Source organism: Pleurodeles waltl, chromosome 1_2 (assembly GCF_031143425.1).
Source record: "Pleurodeles waltl isolate 20211129_DDA chromosome 1_2, aPleWal1.hap1.20221129, whole genome shotgun sequence".
Taxonomy (NCBI): domain Eukaryota; kingdom Metazoa; phylum Chordata; class Amphibia; order Caudata; family Salamandridae; genus Pleurodeles; species Pleurodeles waltl.
Genome location: NC_090437.1, coordinates 166,953,177 through 166,976,310, shown reverse-complemented (window position 1 = coordinate 166,976,310; position 23,134 = coordinate 166,953,177). Strand labels below are relative to the sequence as shown.

General features: G+C 45.5%; 1 protein-coding gene across 5 annotated transcripts in view; it reads right to left on the bottom strand.

Annotated features, from left to right (window-relative positions):
- LOC138298898 (zinc finger protein 37A-like) overlaps positions 1 to 23,134 on the bottom strand; it is a 152,040-nt gene that overhangs the window by 40,239 nt on the left and 88,667 nt on the right. For 4 of the 5 annotated variants that reach the window (XM_069236911.1, XM_069236913.1, XM_069236914.1 and 1 more), the window contains one exon: positions 1,326 to 1,436. In XM_069236911.1, the coding sequence (XP_069093012.1) occupies positions 1,326 to 1,436 (111 nt within the window). The remainder of the gene's footprint in view (positions 1 to 1,325; positions 1,437 to 23,134) is intronic. The other variant, XM_069236915.1, reaches the window with a different exon arrangement.

Below are 23,134 nucleotides of genomic sequence, written 5' to 3'. Positions count from 1 at the left end.
GACAGAAAAAGATATATTGGATTGTGTACCTATTCTTGTTCTGTTTGTTATGTTCTATTGAAGCTACAAGTCCGCACTCTCTTTCGAAGTCATAACAAGTCTGTAAGACAAGAACCATAGATGTCCCATATCCAATACATAGAACTGCTGGTCCTGCTACGTGAAATCCTAGTGACAACAAGCTATGACGCATATGCAGAGTGAAGATTACGTTCAGGAGAATAGGGAGCAAGCGTCCTGTGAACCAGGAACTTTAAAGTAGTTCTCTTTCAAAGTGCATGCCAGTGCAATGCCTTCAGAAGCTATGTGAGCTATGTGAGCGGTTCTGAATAGAGGGGGAACCAACCTAGCAGTCTCATTTTGGACCACCTGAAGCTGAGCGAATAAGACAGCTGAGATACACAACTACAGTGAGCTCCCATAACCAAATCTAGATACAAACGTGGTTTGAATCACTGTTTTTCATGCCTCAATGCGGCATTTTTAACATGAAAAAGCAGTTATCTTGGCTGGTCGTGGATAAATCATAATCTACAAAGGATCCAAAATTCCTAGCCTAGGAAACTAGAATGGGGGCAGTTCTCAATTCTATAGGTCACCACTCAGTTCAAATCAAATATGGATTTATCTGTCAAGCAAAAGAACCTCAGTTTTATCTGAATTTAGACGGAGACAGCTGGAATGCTTCCAGGTGGCTACTACCCTCATATGGGATCGAAAATTGGCTTGGGTGGTTAAGGCGTTTTCAGAAATTGGGACAATAATCTGCGTGTCATCATCATATTACACGATGCCAAAGCCAAAGAGCAAACTGCTCTGCCAGGAGAAACATATAAATGCTAAATAATGCAGTGCTCAAAGAGGAACCCAGGAACCCAGAGCACAACCTGGGCTTTTGAATCAGTTGCTAAAGTGAGAGGGGCAAAGCAAAACTGCCTGTGCTCTGTCGACTAGAACGGAAACAATACATTTAAGGGCCTGGGAGAAGTTCCCCATTTTATAAAGTTGCTGAATGAAGATGTCTTGAGAGAGAGTATCAAAAGCTGAAGAAGTTTCTAAAAGGAACAAGGCTGCATATCCATTTGGGTCCAATGGCCTGCACAAGTTGTCCATGGCCACCACCACAGCCGTTCCTGTACTGTGATTAGTGCAAAAACCTGACTGCGATACAGCGAAAGAACATCTAATTCTTTCTTGGTAATTCTACTGTCTGAACCTTATATACATTGTTATGCTATAAGCTAGTGTGTCCTGAGATACCCTAGCAGAACAACCATGATTATCTCATGACTGTAAATGTAACAAGCAAAGCAGTAATTACTTACCCGAGGAACAACTGCTGCCCTCATTCCTCTTAATGTCTTCATGTTCCATTTCACACGCCTCTTCCTCATCCTTAATCCTGAATGAAAAAACTGATGCAGCAACTTCATGTCCTTTTAAGAAAGTAAAACACAATTATACAACACACAGATCTTACATTTGTTTCAACATCAACCCTTCTTTTCAAATGTAAGTATCATGAAGAGTTTGTGAACCAGCAAGAGGAATTCCACCTTAAGACCTTTCAATGCTTCCCTCTGGTATCTGGTGTTCACAGAACTCATTAGTACTCAAAGAGCCAACAAATGCCTCGATTACAAGTGGGCCAGTGAATCTCTCATCCTGTACAAAACTTTGTTTATGCAGGGATTGGATTTTGGGTACTGTGGGAAACAAGAGTCCTTGGAGATTCCCCCCAGTGAACTACGACAAGTCAAACCTGCCACAAGTTACCAGGGGGAAACGCAGCAAATTCCAATACATGCAGAATATAGTGTGGATAACATTTTGAATGTAATCCTTTATTTTCCTCAGGAAAATGCAGAAGAGGACATATACACTGCACCAAATAAATACAGCAGCATGGTACTTATTCTTCATTATTCCAATTACGCTTTCTCATCCAGGTACTTACTGCCTCCAGACACCACGTGATGTAGCTAAAACAATAAAAGTCCTCCTACTCCTTCCTACTGCTAAACAAAGTAAGAGAAACACGATCTTTACCATCCTCTTACATCTCTCGAGAGGAAGGCGTTCAGCATCGTGACCCACCAATGAGTGAAAAATAATTTATTTTTTTAATTTTAGGCACAGAATAAGGATGTCAGACCTTCCTCTCAATATGGAACTACAGCGGCTGCTTATGGGCCAAGACATTCTATCGGATGGTCTCTAAGATGAAGAACAGGATGTTCAATTAATGCCAGTGGAAAAAAATAACCAACTCAAAGTCCAAGAAGGAATCACGTTTGGGCAAACACTTCTACACCTGAGAAGAAACATTGGAACTAGACTTTTAAGCCTTCGTCTTGCAATTAAAAATGCTGGCATGTTGATCGGGCCAGTAAGTCTTGTCCTCTAGAAATTGTTTCCATTCACTATATGCACATCCTAGTATGCTGTAGCCTTCACCTTTCACAAAGACATAGGCCCTCATTATGACTTTGGCAGTCTTTTTGAAAGACCGCCGAAGCCGCGGGCACCAGAAGGCCGCCAGTACTGGCGGTGTTCTGCCCACTATATTACGAATACTGCAGGATTTCCACCACATTTTGGGCGGAAATCCTGCAGTAGTCGTGCTGGTGGGTGGAGGTGCATAGGCGGTTTCACCACCGACCGGCCCCGCCAAAAGGACTCCACCAGCCGTATTACGAGTATTAATACGGCCTGGCGGTGTCCTGATGGCGGGGCGCTGCCGGTGGTGGAAGCGCCCATTCCTGTTCCCTGCCGGACGACCTCCTCGCCGGACAAGGTAAGTCAGGCGTCCGACAGGGGTGGGAGGTGTTGTGTGTGAGTGGGTGTTGTATGCATGTGTGTATTTGTGTTTGTATGGGTGTGTGCATGGGTATGTGTATGCGTGTGTGAATGTATGTGTGGTTGAATGCATGAGCAAAGATGCATGTGTAGATTTGCTCATTTGAAAATATGTGGAGTGTTTACAGGTTCACTTTCCCTCCAACCACTTTTTCCCCACCCTGGAAGAAGTTTTATTTCTGCCCTTGTCAGGATTAAATATCCAACTGTTCCAAGTGTGTGAAAAGATTAGAGAAGAGTTTGTCCAAAACCAATAAAACATGTAACTAAGTAGGTTTGCACAGAGTCAAAAGAACATTCCAACTCTCGAACCATTGTTACTGCTACCTCCAGCCCAAAGGACAAGTATATTTGTTTTTACAGGACATTTAGATTTCTGAAGGAACACGTCCTATGGACAAGTAGATATTGTGTTAAATTCCACACCCCTGTAGGAGAGGGGGCATACCACAAATTCAAGCTCTGCAGTCAACACCCCAGAGGACTCCAGCTAAGACAAATCCAAAGTCAAAGTCACTGGTAACCAAAAACTGAAACCAGGCCATGTTTCATAGCAGAGGACCCCAAATGCAAGCCTGAACTATTCATACTGACAAAAGCGGAAAACCCAGCAACAGGTCAGTACCAGACCTACACCAAAGCAATAGGCAAAGAACAAAGAAAACAGAGTTGTATAAAACACACGAAGGCAAGTAAGGCACTGAGGCAGTCAGGAGAGATCCTGGGGGAAAAGAAGCCTGACTAAAGAGCCAAAAGTGCCATTACCCAAGACCAGGCTGTGCCACCTCAAGTGTCCAGGAGATCCCTAGGACCGGACACATACAGGAGTGTATACCACAATCCTACCGAGTGCATAGGAAATCGAAGTAAGAGGACGTACAACCTATCAACTCCAATACCACCCGTGGACTGGAATACCTGCAAGGTCATACAAGGGCTACACAGGAAGCCACAGGAAGCCTTTAAGATAAAGCTCAAGAACAAGAGGATCCAAAATGGAAAATGCTGTGGTAACATGTCACTGGAGCTCAGTTCAGCTCTCTCTGCAACATACCATAAAAGAAAGGCAGACTTATAAAAAAGAGAAGGCTGATGTAAAATAGAAGACCACTCAAGGCTCAGAAGAAGATGATCCTTATAGCTAGTATCAGAGTGCACCAATCGGTGACCAGGGTGCAAGGCAGTCCATAGATTTATGAAAGTGACTGATTTCAGAAGCCTTCAAAACACCTTATGGTAGAGCAGACATATGGTTACAGCAGCAGCAGGACTTAAATCCTTATCTTCAGGCTATTTGTCACAGTCCTTAACTACCTGGCCAAGAGAAACTCTTAAAACTACAAACTGGCCATAGAACGATGCCCGATAGCCCTGCGTTCTGCGACAGGCACCTGACGCATCCCAGGACCACCACTGACAACAAAGTTCACGGGAAGGTCTATCCTTCCTGGAACCAAACATGCAGAGTCAGGCTAGCTGAGTATCATTAAAGCACGCCTTCCCGACCTCCACATACAGTGACCCAAAACACACAGAACAATGGAAAGCAATGATAAAAGCCAGATAGGCACTGTCTTCCAGCAACCACAACACCTGGAAAAGGCAGAGAGGAACACTCATAAAGATCAGCCTGCTTTCATCTTCCACAACAGTAAGGTAGAAAGAAATTGCAGCAGAGCTGGGCAATGAAGAAAAGTACAAATCTTACCCACCCACACCTACAAAACAAATTGCAGGAATCCAAAGAAAGAGTGCCAAGTCCTGGCTCCCGGCAGAAAGCCATGCACACCTATCTTAGGCCAGGAACACAATTTGATACAAGCAGGAACATAAATGCTTAGTATGAGGACCTGCCCAGACAGATCCACACAGCAATGTCTAGAGTAGACGACACAAGAAAAAAGGAAAAAATGCTGGGCTCTTCCACCTCTTTGGCCTTTTTGTGAGGGAAGGCCCCTAAGGGAAGGGGAGGTGAGGAGAGGAAGTAGAAGGAGGACTGTTTGTGGTTTAGATGTAGTGTGAGGAGGGAGCTGGATACACCTCAGGTAGTAAGGACTTGGACAAGGAAGGATTGAGGAGGTAATGTCTGATCACCCTGTACAACAAATATTGTGTCACTGGGGTAAAACATAAAAAAAACACTAAGGTTTCCTTTACTGTACCTTTGAAAACATAACTATGGTCAACAACAAATATCAATAACTACCATAGAACACATTTGAGAGATAGGATCAGTAAGTCTAAAGCGTCATTTTAATTCCAATGTAAATTACATTCTCTGCAGTTATGAAATTCAAAGACTACTGAGGACATTTACACCCTGGCTCTAAGCCGTTTAGTTGGCATTTGGGTAGGTTTTAGTCAACTACACAGAATTTTTATTTATTTTTCGCACATGCTGACATTTGCAGTGATTTTTGGTTTTCTTTCATCTTATTTCAGAAAATATTTGGAAAATGAAAACTACTGTATTTTTAAAATGTGTTGAGGCTTTGTGTTGAAAGGCATACCACAAAATATACACTTCCTTTCGAGAAATGTCATAATCTGAGCTTTCCAAAACAAGATGATGTAACAAACAACAGTGTAATGATCATTTGGTGGTCAACCTGTCATTTTTAACATCTACATGCTTGCATTCACTAAACAAAGTGTAAGAAGTAAACTGATAAAATGGAGATATCTTTTGTGTAGTCTTTTGTGTAATTGTACATAGTTCTCTTGAAATAAAATATACAGTGAGAATAAAATGGAAAGAACATGCTGTGGTGAAAAGTCAACATTCATAACTACATTTCTTTAACTAAACGTCTGCCACATAAATAACTTTCTGATTCCTCTTTTAACATACACTCCCTGTTCTTAATTTGAGATAAGAAAATAATAAAACGTACTTGGACCATACAGAGTAACCATAATGTCGTACTAATGGAGAGCAATAACGCCAAACATATTGTTTTATACGATTCATACAATGCTCCCTATAACCCCGTATGGAAATTGAAAGTAAAAAATGTCATGCTACCCTTTAATCCTAGTCTTGTCCCACTTAAAACAGAATCCCTTTAGTATTCATTTGATATCAAAGGATAAGAAAAGCCTAAACTTGAGCCATATTGAGTTAATATTTGGGAAACAATTTTTCACCCAAGCTTTTAAAGTAATACATCTCACATTTCTATACCAGTATAGTCCAGGACCCAATTGCAGTTTATCTCATAAAATCACACTTTATAGAGTTAGCATACACTTGAAAATGCATAGAGTGCGCACACATATGATCCACTACAATGACATCATATTATAAAAAATCTATTCTGTAAATATGTAAGGAAATATTAGTGTAAAATTCTACAATACACAGATCAGCTACCTCATTTTGTGAAAAGAGATACAGTAAGCTCACACTCCTCTGTGAGGTCAACACTCCAGTGTGAGGCAAGCAGTTTTAAGACATTGCAGTTAGCCGAACAGATAGGCCTGCCATTGCACTGAAAAGACAGTGCTAAAAAGGACTAGTTCAAAAATAAAAAGCTACAAAGGTTTTTTTTCTTCTCAGCAGTGCATATGCTCGTACTTAAGGGTGGGTTTTAAAACACAATTTCTCAGGCTTGTGGATGTCCATGTGATACATACAGTTAATATAACACACTGTGGTTGTAGTGAATCCTAGTTTGTTTTAATGGGATAACAGGAGTTAGCTTAGCCGTAGGCTTGTAAACTCGTGCCCCCGTCACCTAGTGACTTTTAACCTACTTAGCTTGCTCTGTCTTAGCTCATTTAATTATTTATTTCCTCTAAGATGGCTGCCTTGTTTATAGTTAAGCCACTTGTTATGAGTTTTATTATCAGTGTCACTGCGCCAAGGCGTCAAGACCAAGCGCGAAAGACAAACAAACAGTAGGTGTTCACACTTAGGGATTTTCCCTCTCTATACTTTCGAGGGATTGTTGATATTAATTGCCGTCCCAAGCATGCCTGTTATCTATTGTTTTGGAATACACCTACGTCAGGGGACCTTGTAGATCTGTATAAATACATTCCACTTTTAGACAGATAATCAGAGGGATTCCGACCAGAGGGCATCGCCACCATCACTGATACCGATGCTGCAGTCGTCTTGACGCTGACCCAGTCTTCGTGTCCCTACGGAGTCTGAGATAGAGACCTCATTCCAAGGTAACGAGGGTTGGGGGCTCCTCTCAGGGACACGGCTTTGGCAGATTAGGTTTAGCAAACCCAGCTCTCCTTTAGGTAGGAGGTTAGGATTATTCTCATCAGGGTATTAGGGCATATTCCATCTCATATATATATATATTTCTTTCATATATTGCAAAAATGGTGGGGGTCTTTATAACCATGACTCTCTTCTTCACAATACTGTTGCTTGGTATATTCATTATCCTAATCATTGCAGTTCATGCAACTTATCACAAATTGCAGTTATGTTAAATAAAAACGATTATAACTTCACTGCATCTGTGTTATTGCCTTTGTTTGTATGAGACATAATATATCTGTGAGAAAAGGGTAATCTCTGTTTAACCACGACAACCCTGAGATATCTTATTCTGAGTCCATGCGTAAGCGACTGCCACAAATCACCTTTTACTATTGTGTTTCTGGTGAGGTGCTGCTAGTAAGCCGGTGAGGTTGGGACAACAGTTGCGACTGGTTGTAGGAAAGACTCAGTCGCCTACAAACAAAAGTACTGTTATCTTTAAACCAGCAGTCTTGCTCAGAGCAAGAGTCCAAACTACGACATGGCGCCACCAACGATGGTGTTTAGGCACTAATTTACGGATACCCTGACTATCACTGTCTCACAGACAACAGGTACCCTAAGTACCATTATACGGAGACGTCCGTGGTCATTGGGAGAATCCTCCTCAGCTGAACAGGTAACACCAAATTAAGCTGTAGGTTGTTCGAGCTCGAACTCATAAACAGGAAAAACTTCCCCTATTTGGTGTTCCGTTTCTCTAAACAACTATGGCTAATACCATAGACATTCCTGCAAATGCTAGACATGCACTTACACAACATTTATTAGCGCATGGCCTTACGGAAGAGGGTGGGGATGTTACTGTGATAATAGAGGCAACTGAAGCATACCAGACAGAAACGTTTTACTGTTGGGTCACCTTTCCTGAGGCTGACCAAAGAACGCACACATTTCACACATATGAAATTGCGAACGTACCTGTACGGTACGAAGCATACCAGTATCATGAAATATCGCTCACATATCAAGAGCATCAGAACTGATTTGAAGGCGCCCTACCACATATACTACGAAGAGTGAGGCTAGGTCCTTTAAGTAATGAGGGCCCTACGTGGCCTATGTTTGCCACATATACACCTCACCCAGGCATACAGAATATGCCGATCGCAGATTTGCGAGTATTATCTAATGAATTAGTGGCATTATATAGACGATTGGTTCAGTTCGTAATGCGAACATTGAACACTACACCAGCACGTCCAGCACCGCCAGTAGCTGGTGGATATCAATTGGCTACTGGGATTAATCCACAGACAGTGCATACTATTATGGGTAAAGTGCCCACGGAACGGGAAAAAATACCGTTCTGGATTGCCCAGAAGACTAATCAGCTGGAAGCTGTGTTTCCCCATACGGGACCACAGGAAAAACATAGGTTGCTCACTATGTGCTTGCCGTTTGGGATGGTTCCCTCGGTGGATGACTGTGCCACATGAGGTACAGTCTTTGCTGCCGTTTATACTACCACACATGGTACCCCGACACTTGCCAATTTACCGGAAGTGTTAAAACAAATAAAAAATGAACATGGGGCTGCACTGGCCCTGGATCTGGGGATGAAATTAATGCGTAACTTTGACGTCGTCTCCTCGAAAATACTGAGTAATATTAAAGGGGAAGCGGTGGCACTGGCTATACGCCAGCATCTCCGGGAAACTCCAAATGTGGAACAAGAGAGAGAGCTACCGAAAATAATTTCCGATACCTATACTAGTATAGGACGGGATAGTTTGGGAGCCAAACCTAAAAAATTGGAATTACCAAGTACCACCCATAAGGAAGGTACAAAGCAGGCACAAGAGGGCTCTAAAAAGCGCTGGGATAAACAAAAAGATTTCAAGGAAAGGAGAAATAAGAGAGCTGATTCTCCACATCCGGAGTACTCCAAAAGGAGGTATAATCTCAGAAATAGGGAGCACATTAGAACTCCAGACAGATTTACTGATACACGTCCCTCTCCTTCCTTTCAGGACGCACAGGATAAATGTAGCGAGAGAGGGGGGCCGTCAAGATCGACGTCCGGAATACGTGAAAGAAAAGAAAGACTCACCACAGTCTACCATTAAAAAAGAAGAAAAGACTCCTCAGCAAAAGCCACAGTTTAAAAAGAAGAAGGTGAGAAGGTGGCAACACTGACAGTTAAAAATGCCAGTAGTATTGAGAACACTGTTGAGGAACAAGAAGTGGGCCGTGACTCTGTTGGACAGCGCGGCAGAGGTCACGATATGTCGCCAGAGTCTGAAAGATCATCTGGATGCGACAGCAACTAGCGATTACATCGCAATTGAGACGGCGGATGGCCGCGTTCTCCCACCCGATCGGGTTTATGATTTCACAATTCAGATAGAGGGAGACGTGGAACGAATTATTAGTGTAATATTTTGGGATGAACTTACTAGTGATATCCTATTGGCTGAGAGAGACTGGCCCCCTGAACACGTCCGCAAGCTCCCGCATGGGGAAGATGTCATTTTGCCTTCTTTCTCCGATCTTGTTCCACAGGCAGACAAAAAAGCCTATGCTGCTGAATGGGCTTTAGCACAGGCACCTGCACTATACCGTAATCATGTAGGTTGGGACAAGGACTCTCCTTGTCATGTTATTCCCGTTAGGTCTACACCCCAACCACAGCCACAATACCCTGTTAAACATGAGGCAAAAGCTCAGGTGACGGAGATACTGTCACAACTTGAGTACCAGGGAGTGAATGAGCCCTGTACATCTGCAATGAATAATCCACTATTTCCTGTTGCAAAGCCAGATCATTCGTATAGAATAGTGGTTGATTATAGACATTTAAATAGTCATACACGCACATATGCTATACAAAATTCACACAGCACAGCACTGATAAACAATATAGTGCGTAAAAAATATAAAACTACATTGGATATATCTAATGGGTTTTTCTGCCAGAATTTAGCACATGAAAGTAGGGACCTGAGTGCATTTTCATTTGGCTCTTAGAAACGCTTTTGTCGTTTACCTCAAGGCTATAAAAATAGCCCAGGACTGTTTTCAGCCCGTGTAACATCAATTTTGCACAAACTTGATTCCGAATCATTTTCCTATGTGGATGATATCTATCTCACTGATGACGCCCTCAACATTCATCTTGCGAGGGTCGATTGGATCATTTTGGGATTTGCAGACATTGGTTATAAATTTAATTTTAAGAAAAGCAAGATAGCCTTTCTTAGTGTATTGTTCCTGGGATATGAGCTATCAAACGAGGGGAAGAGCCTGGCCCGCACTTCCTAGAAAAGTGTGCTCAATTACAGCCTCCAAGCACACTTAAGAAATTACAGTCGTTGCTGGGATTCTTCAATTTTGGCAGAACATACATTCCAGATTATGCAGAACGCATCAACCCACTTTATGACTTAATTCAGCCCAATTTTTCTAGCAGACGATGGACGATTGAACACACACACATCCTTAGGGACATACAACGAGACATGTTGGAAGCTAAACACTTATACACACGTGACAATAAAACTAATTTGGTCATCAGAATAATTGCTGGTGCCCTTGGATTTACTTATGTTACCTTTAATGAGGGTGACACAGTGCCAATAGCATACAAATCACACTTATACTCAAATGCTGAAAAACGTTTTGCACCTACAGAAAAGATTCTGACAGCAGTTCAGATGGCCGTCATAAAGGAAAGGCCACTTGCCCAGGGGAAACGCATTATTGTTGTCTCCCCGGTGCCGGCCTTAGAGGCTGTCACTAAAGCGAGCGTTCCGAACGCTAAGGCATTACATCCACGCTGGAGTCAATGGGCAACGTCTCTGACCGCCACTGATGTTGATTATGTATTTGACCCAAGACTTCAGACACAAAAATTTCTCCAGTATGAACAGGAGTACCCCGCTCCTCTACATATCTTGCCGCTGGACAGTTATACTACTATCATTTATACTGACGGATCAGCACAACCGGCTGTAGGTACATCAGTACTCTGCAGCTTGCGCAGCCGTGTGCAGAGTGATGAAAGATGGAGTTTTCCACACTCACAATACCTACATGCAGACCTTAGGGGACTGCACAGCCCAGTTGGCTGAGCTTAAGGCTCTTCTTCTAGCGCTCGAACATACTGAGGCAGGAAGCCAGACTTTGATAGTCTGTGATTCATATTACTGCGCACAGTCATACAATGAATATCTCAATCACTGGAAATTGAACGGGTTTAGAGATTCTAAAGGGAACACCATTAAACACAAAATGTTGTGGGGAAGGGTGGCTGATCTTAAGGATCAGCTGCCATACGTCCATGAAGTACATACATTAGGACACCAACGTGTAGGAATACACGTTGCCGGCAATAATTTGGCTGATGAAGCGGCCAAAGCTTCAGTAGCTATGGCTTCTGTGGCTGCAGTGACTCGTTCTCGGACGAGATTGGATAATGAAATACTGATTGCCGTTAAAGCTTCGGCTGCAGGCAAGACCCTTCCGAAAGGATACCCTACAAACTATACTTACCATATCAGTGCACAGAATGTTGCTTATGCAACAATTCCTGGGGTTGTAAATTGAGTGATCCCCAATGAAGACCAGAGATTAGAGCTGATTACAGCCGCACATGCGGGTGTTGCCTCTGCACATGCTGGTATACAGGCCACGATAACAATTCTACAGCAACGATACTGGTGGCCTGGTCTATGCAGACGAACTAAGCAGTATGTCCTTTGCTGTGACATTTGCCAGCAGATTAAGGGCTCTAATATCAGACGCCCTCCGCAGACATCCCTCTTAGTGTCAGACAAGCCACACCAGTGTGTGTACCTAGACCATTGTGGTCCCTTGCAACCTGATGGTGCATACAAATACATTCTAGTGGCTGTGGATTCCTGTTCTAGATTCCTGTAGATATCGCCACAGCGGTTGGCTGACGCCCGGACTGTTATAAAAGATTTGCTGATCTTTATCGGTACATATGCGGTTGCAGCATTCCATTCGGACCAGGGCCCTGCATTTGCCTCAAAGGCATTCAGGCACACCATGGGGACGATGGGTGTTGAACTCCATTACTCCTCACTATACCATCCCGAGGGAAATTTGGTAGTGGAGAGGCGGAATCGTGATCTAAAGCAGTCCTTAACAGCTCGACTATTAGGTTCCGGCCGCAGTTGGTTACATCACCTATATGGGGTCCAGAGAGCAGTGAATAATCTGCCAAGACGGTCCTTGGGGGGAAAGTCTCCACATGAGGTTCTCTTTGGGATACCTATGTATGTCCCAGATCTTGATGCCTCTGGTATGGTGGCAGCAGAAACACCATTTGACATAAAAGAACGTCTCACTGTTTTACAGGAGCTTCAACAATTTCGTGATGATAAATCATCTGCAAGTGCTGCCACCTTAGGAATAAGGGACTTGCCGAAAAATTCGACTGGCTGGATTCCTAATGTTGGGGATCTGGTTTGTGAGAAGATCGCTGTGAAAAAGGAGTTCGGTACATCATACAGAGCACCTGTACCGGTCTTGGGAATTAAAGGCACCAGAACTGTCATCCTTCCACCATTGTCCGGTTCTTAATCGAATAGATTCATCTCCATTGATGACATCAAATTGCACCATGTGGCCGATTCTTCACAGTAGACCAGGAGGTCCCTTGGGTGGTTCCCGATCCCCTCTCACTACCCAACAGGACATCCATCTACATAGTAGGATGAACATCAATGCTACTGACTATGCAACTATGTCAACTGCTGTTCCAGACACTTCCTCGATCATGGGGAGGGCGGAAAATGAACTTTTGTTGGTTCCAGTCACATCTTTGGTGACCAACCCGCTTCAAGAATTGCCTGTATTCTATACGAACAGTTCCACGACTAATGACGTTGTCTATCAAGAACCTCCACGAGTAGTGGATCAGAATTCAGCGGGTCCTGTGTTTGCAGGGACTTCCTCTGGCTATTTCGTAGACATTGATGATTTTTCTTCGGATTCATCCTCAACTGTGACTAATGAACTTTCAAAGACTAGCAAGATGTATCAATGGCTTAAAAGGAACTATTTGATATACCCATGGAACTATCTATGGTTCTGTTTGATATTTTTCTTTTTGCTGATTAATGGTCACTATATTCCTGATCGCTCCTCTGTGGAGCCTGTTGATTAAATTTTAACGCCACATCATTCTTCCCTTAAGGTCAGACGAGATTTGTCCCATGTAAATATTACAGCTATACCAATTTCTGATGGGATTGTGTGGGACAAAGTTCCATTCGATATATATGGGCCTACAGAGATTATTTGAATACCATACGTGTTCAAAATTTCAATGTCTGATGTTCTTACACCTAATGTTGTCTCTGATGATTGGGATGTCCAAACAGTTGATTCCATGCTAGCTGAAATGAAGGACTATTCCACTTTTGGAAGTGATGATGTATACCATTATACAATGAATTATGGGGACATGTTCTGCTATAACAGTTGGGGACATCACTACCTACACCGTGCAACTAGATATAGGCCTCTCTTGAACTACACTCAGTGGGAACACTGTTCAACACCACAGGAGGGGAGTCCAAAGTATTACAGCGATAAATTTACATACTTTTCCGGGCATGATACAAGACAAGCAGAGTCGTATTATTTTAAAATACCTCCTTCACAAATTAGAAAACTTTTGCTAACAGATACAAAACTGATTTACTCAGATCCCAGATATTGGAAAAACACTATTGATTTGAAAAGTGTATGGGGAACACAAGATTGGCAGATACAGGGTAGGGAGGCTTTGTTTCGAGCATGCCTGATTCCTGTGCAAATGATTTTCTTAAATGACACTATTGAGCAGACATCCTGTCTGGGGTTAGCAAAAATTAAAGACCTGAACACGCCCAGTATCCCTACTACGACAAAATTTAGAGATTGGCAACACTTTCTTAATGTCTCAGAAGACAAGCTAGATGCAATGGTTAAGGCTGGTACCTATAATTCTTCACTTTCCCGTCCCGGCGGGTGGTTGGTCTGGCCCACCGACACTGATGAATGTCAAAAGCGTTTCTTGAACTCTTCAGGGGGTTTTTCCATTCCCAGGCCTGACCCTCGCTTTCTATCAGGTCAACATACAGGTATAATTACAACATACAGTGTGGGTAAGCTGTGCCAGCAATGGGTGCAGACAAATACGTTGACAGCGGTTAAAAAACATCTGAACACTCTTTCTGACAGTATAGACTTACAGGATTTCCCGTTCGGTCCTAGGAAACAGCGCTCGAAACGGTTTTTATATGCTATGTACAATGAAATTTGGAAACTTTCTCAGATCGAGGCTGCTGCACGTTTAAGGCAACTAGATAGGGAAAATTTGGAAAAAACATTAGCTGTTGTCGACAATGGCATGAACACACTGTCCAACAGGATTTATTCACTATCGAATATAGTGTCATCTGCTATTGATATCACTCAGACAGACTTGTCCCGGTTATATCATGGGCAGACACAGCTACGTTCCATCATGCAGCTGGGTTGGACATTACAGACACTGAAAAGTGTCCACATTCCATGGAGGTACATTAATGGGAGTAAACTATTCACCGCTTTTAATTTTTCCAGGGAACAAGAGACAATGGCTAAAAGGGAGGCTCGTTTCACCCTCCTTCAAGTAGAGAAATTAGATAAATTGCCCTTCACGGTAGCAGAGAGTCCTTCAACTATCTGGCTCTTGCACGGCATTATTAATTTACCGATTTCGACCTTTTGTTTCTCGAGCTGCCTGAAACATCTTGCGGTGGGACGATATCAGCAGCTAGGAGATAGCTTTATTAAGGAAGAGTGGGAGTTGCCCTTTGACTATAGATGTCTGAATGGTGAACAGGAGGTCTTTCTTAGCGGAAGTGAATGTGAGACTACTGTTCGTCATTCTATGATATGCAAACAGGTGTCTCTTCATGGTCTTTGCAATGCGGGGGTCGCAAATTTGGCCTGTTTTCTTAAGGGTACTCCCGTCCCCTTGATTCGTCCAGTGTTTCATGTACTTTCCAATGGAAGTTATGTTCTACTGAACGATGAAAGCTGTTGCGGCTTGCGACCTGGAATTGCCTACGCAATCTCAGTCACGAAGGTCGTTACGTGTTGTGGACATGTTTTGTTTCCCCCCACACGAGAGATAAAAGTATCTGAAATGTGGCCCCACATAGATACTATTAATGTGAACTATGACAAGTTAAGTAGATTAAAGGTGCTATTGTTTCAGAAACAGGTCGCCTTGACATCCGCAAAAGAGACGTATGCTCTCCAGATTGCGAGATCATCGGCCGAGATGAACGAGTTACTTACCTTCGGTAACGACTTTTCTGGTGGATACATTAGCTACCTGTGGATTCCTCACCTAATGAATACTCCCATGGCGCCAGCATTTGACGGAAATCTTCTTACTAGTCTCTGCACGTCGACGAGGACGTCACTTTAGCCCACGCGACGCCGTCTGACGTCATACAGGCAATAAGAAGTCCTCGCCGACGTGCCGATGACAGTACCAACATTTTTTACGTGCATGAGAATAATAATAATAACCCAATGCAATGAAAGAGCAAAGCAACATCTCTTAATATTGTAAATCACACAACATTGCAATAAAATAGCTATAGATTTAATATAACTTTTTTTTTTTTAAACAAATAAATATATTTATACATACGAATCATGTATATACCCAATATATATATAGATTTATATATAAATATACACATATATACAAATATCATACATGCAAAATGTATTGCAACTTTGAAGACCAAAAGGAGCACACTCAAGGATTGCTTGGAGAGACCAAAAAGGCAACGGGGAGGCGGGTGGGACCGTGAGGAATCCACAGGTAGCTAATGTATCCACCAGAAAAGTCGTTACCGAAGGTAAGTAACTCGTTCTTCTGATGGATACAACTACCTGTGGATTCCTCACCTAATGAATAGAGTCCCAAAGCAGTACCACGCCCGGCGGTGGGTGCCTAAATGGTCAAACCAAGAAATCCTGCAGCACTGACCGTGCAAAATGACCGTCCCTTCTGACCTCAGAGTCCAAACAGTAATGTTTCACAAAAGTGTGAAGGGACGACCAAGTTGCGGCCTTGCAGATGTCAACCACAGGAACACCCCTGGCCAAGGCCGAAGAGGCCGACTTAGCTCTGGTGGAGTGAGCTCTAATGCCCTCAGGCGGATCCTTCTTTGCCAAAGAGTAACAGATTTTAATGCAAAGAACAACCCACCTGGAGAGTGTTCTCTTGTGGACTGCCTTTCCTCTCCTCTTGCCCACGTATCCGACAAACAGCTGATCCTCCAGCCTGATATCCTTCATTCTGTCGATATAGAAGCTCAACGCCCTTTTTGGGTCCAGGCGATGTAGTCTTTCTTCCTCCTTTGAAGGATGAGGCGGAGGATAAAACGTGGACAAAGTGATTGTCTGAGCCAAATGGAAGGGTGAAACAACCTTCGGAAGGAAAGCAGCCTTGGTCCTCAACACCACCTTATCCCCATAAAACGTTATATAAGGGGGTTTAACCGATAAGGCCTGCAACTCACTCACTCTCCTTGCAGATGTTATAGCTACCAGGAATACTGTTTTAATAACCAAATACCTTAAGGGGCAAGAATGCATAGGCTCAAAAGGGGACCCCATAAGGAAAGTCAGGACCAAGGACAAATCCCATTGAGGCATAACGAATGGTTTTGGAGGATATTGATTCAGAAGACCTTTCAAGAATCTGAGAACAATAGGGGATTTAAATAACGATGGTTGGTCTGGAAGACAAATGAAGGCTGACAAGGCCGACAAATAACCCTTAATGGTAGCTACTGCACAACCTTTCTGCGCTAGAGACAGTGCAAAAGACAAAACATGTGACAGATGAGCATGTAAGGGATCAATCTGTCTCTCTCCACACCACATAACAAATTTAGACCACCTATTAGCGTAGATAGATTTAGTGGAGTGTCGCCTGGCCGCTAAGATAACATCCACTACATCAGGCGGGAGAGAGAAGGAACTCAGGTTGCCCCGTTCAATCTCCAAGCATGTAGGTGCAGACTCTGGAGGTTGGGGTGTAAAACCTGCCCCTGCGACTGCGAGAGGAGGTCTGCCCTGAGAGGGAGACGGAGCGGAGGGCACAGTGAGAGTTGGAGAAGGTCGGAGTACCATACCCTCCTTGGCCAATCCGGAGCTATTAAGATGACTTGGGCCCGGTCTTGGCGAATTTTCCTCAACACTCGAGGAATCAAGGGTATGGGGGGAAACGCGTAAAGCAACTGGTCGCACCAGGTTATCTGAAACGCGTCTCCCAACGCTCCCTGCATCGGATACTGGAGGCTGCAGAATAACGGGCAATGCGCGTTCTCCCGAGTGGCAAACAGATCTATCCGAGGAAACCCCCACATCTGGAAGATTAAACAGACTTGATCTGGATGGAGACGCCACTCGTGGTCTGCCGAGAATTGGCGACTGAGACTGTCCGCACGTACATTCAAGACCCCGGCCAGATGATTTGCCACCAAGCAAATCTGATGGTCCTTTGCCCAGGACCATAGCCGAAGAGCTTCTCTGCAGAGAAGGTACGACCCTACTCCTCCCTGTTTGTTTATGTACCACATCGTGGTAGTATTGTCCGTCAGGACCTGTACCGACTGACCACGAAGGGATGGGAGGAAGGCCTTGAGAGCCAAACGTACAGCCCGTAACTCCAACAGATTGATATGAAACACCTGTTCCTCTGGAGACCAAAGCCCTTTGATCTCCAGATCCCCCAGATGAGCTCCCCATCCTAGGGTGGAGGCATCCGTTATTACCGTGGCCACTGGTGGCGACTGCGCGAACGGCTTCCCCTGTGAAAGATTGTTGCCCGCAATCCACCACTTCAATTCCACAGCAGCATCTCTGGAGATCTTGACAGTACCTTCTAAATCTCCCTTGTGTTGAGACCACTGCCTTCGGAGGCACCACTGAAGAGCCCTCATGTGCCAGCGAGCATGCGTGACCAACAGAATGCAGGAGGCGAACAGACCGAGCAGACGAAGGACCTTGAGGACTGGAACTACCGCTCCATTTCGAAACATTGGAACCAATTCCTGAATATCTTGAATCCGCTGAGGCGGAGGAAAGGCTCGACTCAATGTTGTATCCAGTACTGCCCCTATGAACAGGAGGCGCTGAGAGGGCTCCAGGTGAGATTTGGGCACGTTCACCGAAAAGCCCAGGTCGAACAACAACTGGGTTGTTGACTGCAGATGATGCGACACAAGCTCCGGGGACTTGGCTTTGATCAACCAGTCGTCCAAGTAAGGGAATACTGCTATCCCCCTCCTTCTGAGCTCCGCCGCAACCACTGACATCACCTTTGTGAAGACTCGAGGTGCTGAAGTAAGACCAAACGGGAGGACCGCAAACTGATAATGCTGCGACCCTACCACAAACCGGAGATACTTCCTGTGCGACTTGAGTATCGGGATATGAAAGTAAGCATCCTGCAAGTCGACAGACACCATCCAATCTTCCTTGTTCAACGCCAAAAGCACCTGTGCTAGGGTCAGCATCTTGAACTTTTCCTGTTTGAGGAACCAATTCAAGATCCTCAGATCCAGGATTGGTCTCAACTGACCATCCTTTTTGGGAATCAGGAAGTATCTTGAGTAACAACCTCGACCCTTTTCCTGCTCTGGGACCAACTCTACCGCGCCCTTTGAAAGGAGGACTTGAACCTCCTGTTCTAGCAACAGGAGGTGTTCTTCTGAACAATAAGATGGGCGGGGCGGGATGAGGGGCGGGAACTCCCGAAAGGGAAGGGCGTAGCCTTTTCCCACAATGCCGAGAACCCAAGTGTCCGTTGTGATAGACTTCCACTTGTGGAGAAAACGCTGTAATCTTCCCCCTACAGGAGAGGAGTGAGTGGGAGACGGTGGAAGCCTAAGGCTGCTTCCCCTGCTGCACCCCTCCAGAGGACGAGGAAGAGGCAGAGTGCTGTTGAGAGGCTCCTCTGGTACGGACCCCACCCCTCCCCCTCCCTCTAAATGACCTATAGGGGAGGGAAGAGGCGGGTTGCTGGAACCTCCCCCGAAAGGAAGAGGAATAAGAGCCACGCCCAAATCCCCGAAACCTCCTGAAAACTCTAGAAGAGGCAGAGGAAGAAGGAGCTTGCAGTCCTAACGATTTGGCTGTGGCTCTGCTCTCCTTAAATCGTTCCAAGGCTGAATCTGCCTTGGCTCCAAACAGTCTGTCCCCATCAAACGGGAGGTCCAGCAGGGTCGACTGCACATCCGCAGAGAACCCTGAGTTTCGGAGCCAGGCCTGTCTTCTTGCCACCACAGCCGTGCCCATCGCCCTGGCCACCGAGTCGGTCGTGTCCAGCCCAGACTGGATAATCTGGGTCGCGGCAGCCTGGGCGTCCGAGACCACATCCAAAAGACCCTGGGGAAGCTCCGTGAATGAAGACGAAATATCATCCATCAGCGCATGGATGTACCTCCCCAGAATGCACGTGGCGTTGGTGGCCTTCAACGCCAAACTGCATGACGAAAATATTTTCTTGGACTGCGCATCCAGTTTCTTGGAGTCTCTGTCTCCAGGCACCGTCGGGAAGGAACCAGGCGCTGACTTTGAGGAACAGGAGGCTTGCACCACCAAGCTCTCCGGCGTAGGGTGTCTAGAGAGAAAGCCAGGGTCAGATGGTGCAGCTCGATACCTCCTGGCCACAGCCCTATGAACGGCCGAGGAAGACACCGGCTTCTTCCACACCTCCAACACCGGATCCAGCAAAGCCTCATTAAATGGCAAGAGAGGCTCAGCTGCAGCAGAGGCCGGATGCAATACCTCTGTCAGCAAATTCTGCTTTGCCTCTGCCACCGGCAAAGGCAGGTCCAAAAAGCTCGCTGCCTTCCTCACCACAGCATGAAAGGAAGCAGCCTCCTCCGTATATTCCCCTGGAGATGAAAGGTCCCACTCAGGGGAAGTGTCCAGCCCACTGGCTGTATCCAGACCATGCAGTCCGTCTCCAGAGTCCTCAATCTCTCCCTCCTCTAGGACTCGCTGGTACTCTTGCTCTTCTAAAAGACGGAGAGCACGCCTCCTCGAATGAAGTCTCTCCTCGATACGCGGAGTCGACATGGCCTCCGCCGACGTCGAAGAACGGCGCCGATCTCCAGAAGCATCTGACGCCGCGTCCGGCGCCACAGGCAGCTTCGGCGCCGAGGCAGGAGCCGATGGACCAACCGGAGTCACAGGGCAAAATCCTGACTTCGACGGAGGGGCAACCTCCGGGGCCGAAACATCCGAAGCCACCGGAGCGGCCACCGACGCCGGCACCGGCGCCGAGCCCACATTCCCAAAAGGGAGAAAGGGCATAAAGGGTGCCGGCCGAAGAGGCGCAGGATCACCCAACGAAAAGGCCAAGGGCCCCGAAGGACCAGCCGGAGCAGCTCCTGGAGCCATCTGCTGAAAGATGGTATACATCGCATTAAGAAACGCGGTACTATCGGCTCCAGGAGTGGGAAAAGCCGGATACTGGGGTGCCTGGATCGAGGGCGACCCCGACGCCGGCCTCGACGTCTGCGACGCCGGAGAAAACACAAGAGGCTGCACCACCTCAATCACTGACGCCTGACCAGGTGAAGTCGGTGACGCCGGAGAGGGCAACGGCGTCGATGGATGCGGCGTGACCGTGGGGCTGACCTCCCAAGTCCTCCGACGCCGAGCCGAAGGTGACCTCGAACGAGACTCCTTGCTGGAGTGGCGTCGTGAGTCTCTACGGCGCCGGGAGTCTCGATGACGCCGGTGAGACCTTGGCGAAGAAGACTTCTTATGATGTTTCTCCTTCTTCTTTGACTTTGCCATGAATAACTTGGCCTCGCGCTCTTTGAGGGCCTTCGGATTCATGTGTTGACATGAATCGCAAGTCGAGACGTCGTGGTCGGAGCTCAAACACCATAGACAGTCGGAGTGAGGATCTGTAACTGACATCTTGCCCCCACACTCTCGACAGGGCTTGAAACCCGACTTCCTCTGAGACATTGTTACCGCAGAGAAGACTACGCAGCAGACAATACACTGTAACCACGAAGGTAACAGTAACTCCCTCGAAGATAACCGTTTCGAATGCACGGAAAAAAGGGAACTGTCATCGGCACGTCGGCGAGGACTTCTTATTGCCTGTATGACGTCAGACGGCGTCGCGTGGGCTAAAGTGACGTCCTCGTCGACGTGCAGAGACTAGTAAGAAGATTTCCGTCAAATGCTGGCGCCATGGGAGTATTCATTAGGTGAGGAATCCACAGGTAGTTGTATCCATCAGAAACAATCCCTTTTAAATATGATTTCCCCAAACACTTTGGAGAGTTGGTATCCAGAATATTCAATGCTTCAAGCACCGCTGGGATTGTTCATTTCTTTAAGGCTGTCGGGTCTGGTTTTGTGTCCATCTCCCAGACTGTCTTTGGAGTCATCCCATCAGCCATCCATTCTCTCTTTTCAAGTGTGTTTGGTGGCTTTCCAATTATTTTGGATTGGATTGGCGGATTACTACTGCTATTTCTTCTGATTCGCGGTGGTTGTTTCTTTCCAGCAACGCAGAGCAATGGAGCCGCTCCCGCCAACTCCACTGTGCCGTGAGCTCATGGTTCGGATCTTCGGTACACCTTTGCTGGTGGAACTGGAGCTTGACTGGTCGTTGTCATTCCGGCCACTTCTCTGGTGTGTACAACCGGTCTTCCGCTGCATATCGTGTCTCTTTGAGCATATGCCTATGGTCTGTCTTGCTGTTGCACCGACATCTCCTGTGGACCACGAACTGCTGATATCCCCGATGAGGGTTCATACACGGTCATGCCCCTTGAGACTGAGGTTGCTCCGCGAGGCCACCTATGAGCCTTCCGTTATAAGATCTAACATGGATGAGGACACTGCAGCAAGTATCGATGCACCAGTGAATATGGCTCACTTCTGCTCTGTGGATCCGTTTGTCCGCCCAGCACTAGACTTCACTTCGGACGATGTTGACTCACTTTTGAGGTCCTTGACTGGTGACTTCGATGACATTCTTCAAGATCCTGTGTATAACACATAATTTGATGAATTTGCTTACCATTCCCGATTCCAAATTATGCAATTATAATAGACGTTTGCTGTACTTGTCATAGTTGATATTAACATCTCTGTATGTGTTTTTTAGACAGCCTTGTTTTACCGTGTTTTCACACACAGCGATTTTTATTATTAGTTTTTTTTTTAGCTTGTTTTTTCCTTTGGCTTTTTAGTTCAGAAGCAGTTTTTTTAGCGTTTTTGGGTTCCTATACCTTTGTCATACCTGTTACGGCAATGGGGAGGGTGTAGTGAATCCTAGTTTGTTTTAATGGGATAACAGGAGTTAGCTTAGCCGTAGGCTTGTAAACTCGTGCCCCCGTCACCTAGTGACTTTTAACCTACTTAGCTTGCTCTGTCTTAGCTCATTTAATTATTTATTTCCTCTAAGATGGCTGCCTTGTTTATAGTTAAGCCACTTGTTATGAGTTTTATTATCAGTGTCACTGCGCCAAGGTGTCAAGATCAAGCGCGAAAGACAAACAAACAGTAGGTGTTCACACTTAGGGATTTTCCCTCTCTATACTTTCGAGGGATTGTTGATATTAATTGCCGTCCCAAGCATGCCTGTTATCTATTGTTTTGGAATACACCTACGTCAGGGGACCTTGTAGATCTGTATAAATACATCACACTTTTAGACAGATAATCAGAGGGATTCCGACCAGAGGGCATCGCCATCATCACTGATACCGATGCTGCAGTCGTCTTGACGCTGACCCAGTCTTCGTGTCCCTACGGAGTCTGAGATAGAGACCTCATTCCAAGGTAACGAGGGTTGGGGGCTCCTCTCAGGGACACGGCTTTGGCAGATTAGGTTTAGCAAACCCAGCTCTCCTTTAGGTAGGAGGTTAGGCCTATTCTCATTAGGGTATTAGGGCATATTCCTTCTAAACACAATGAGATTGC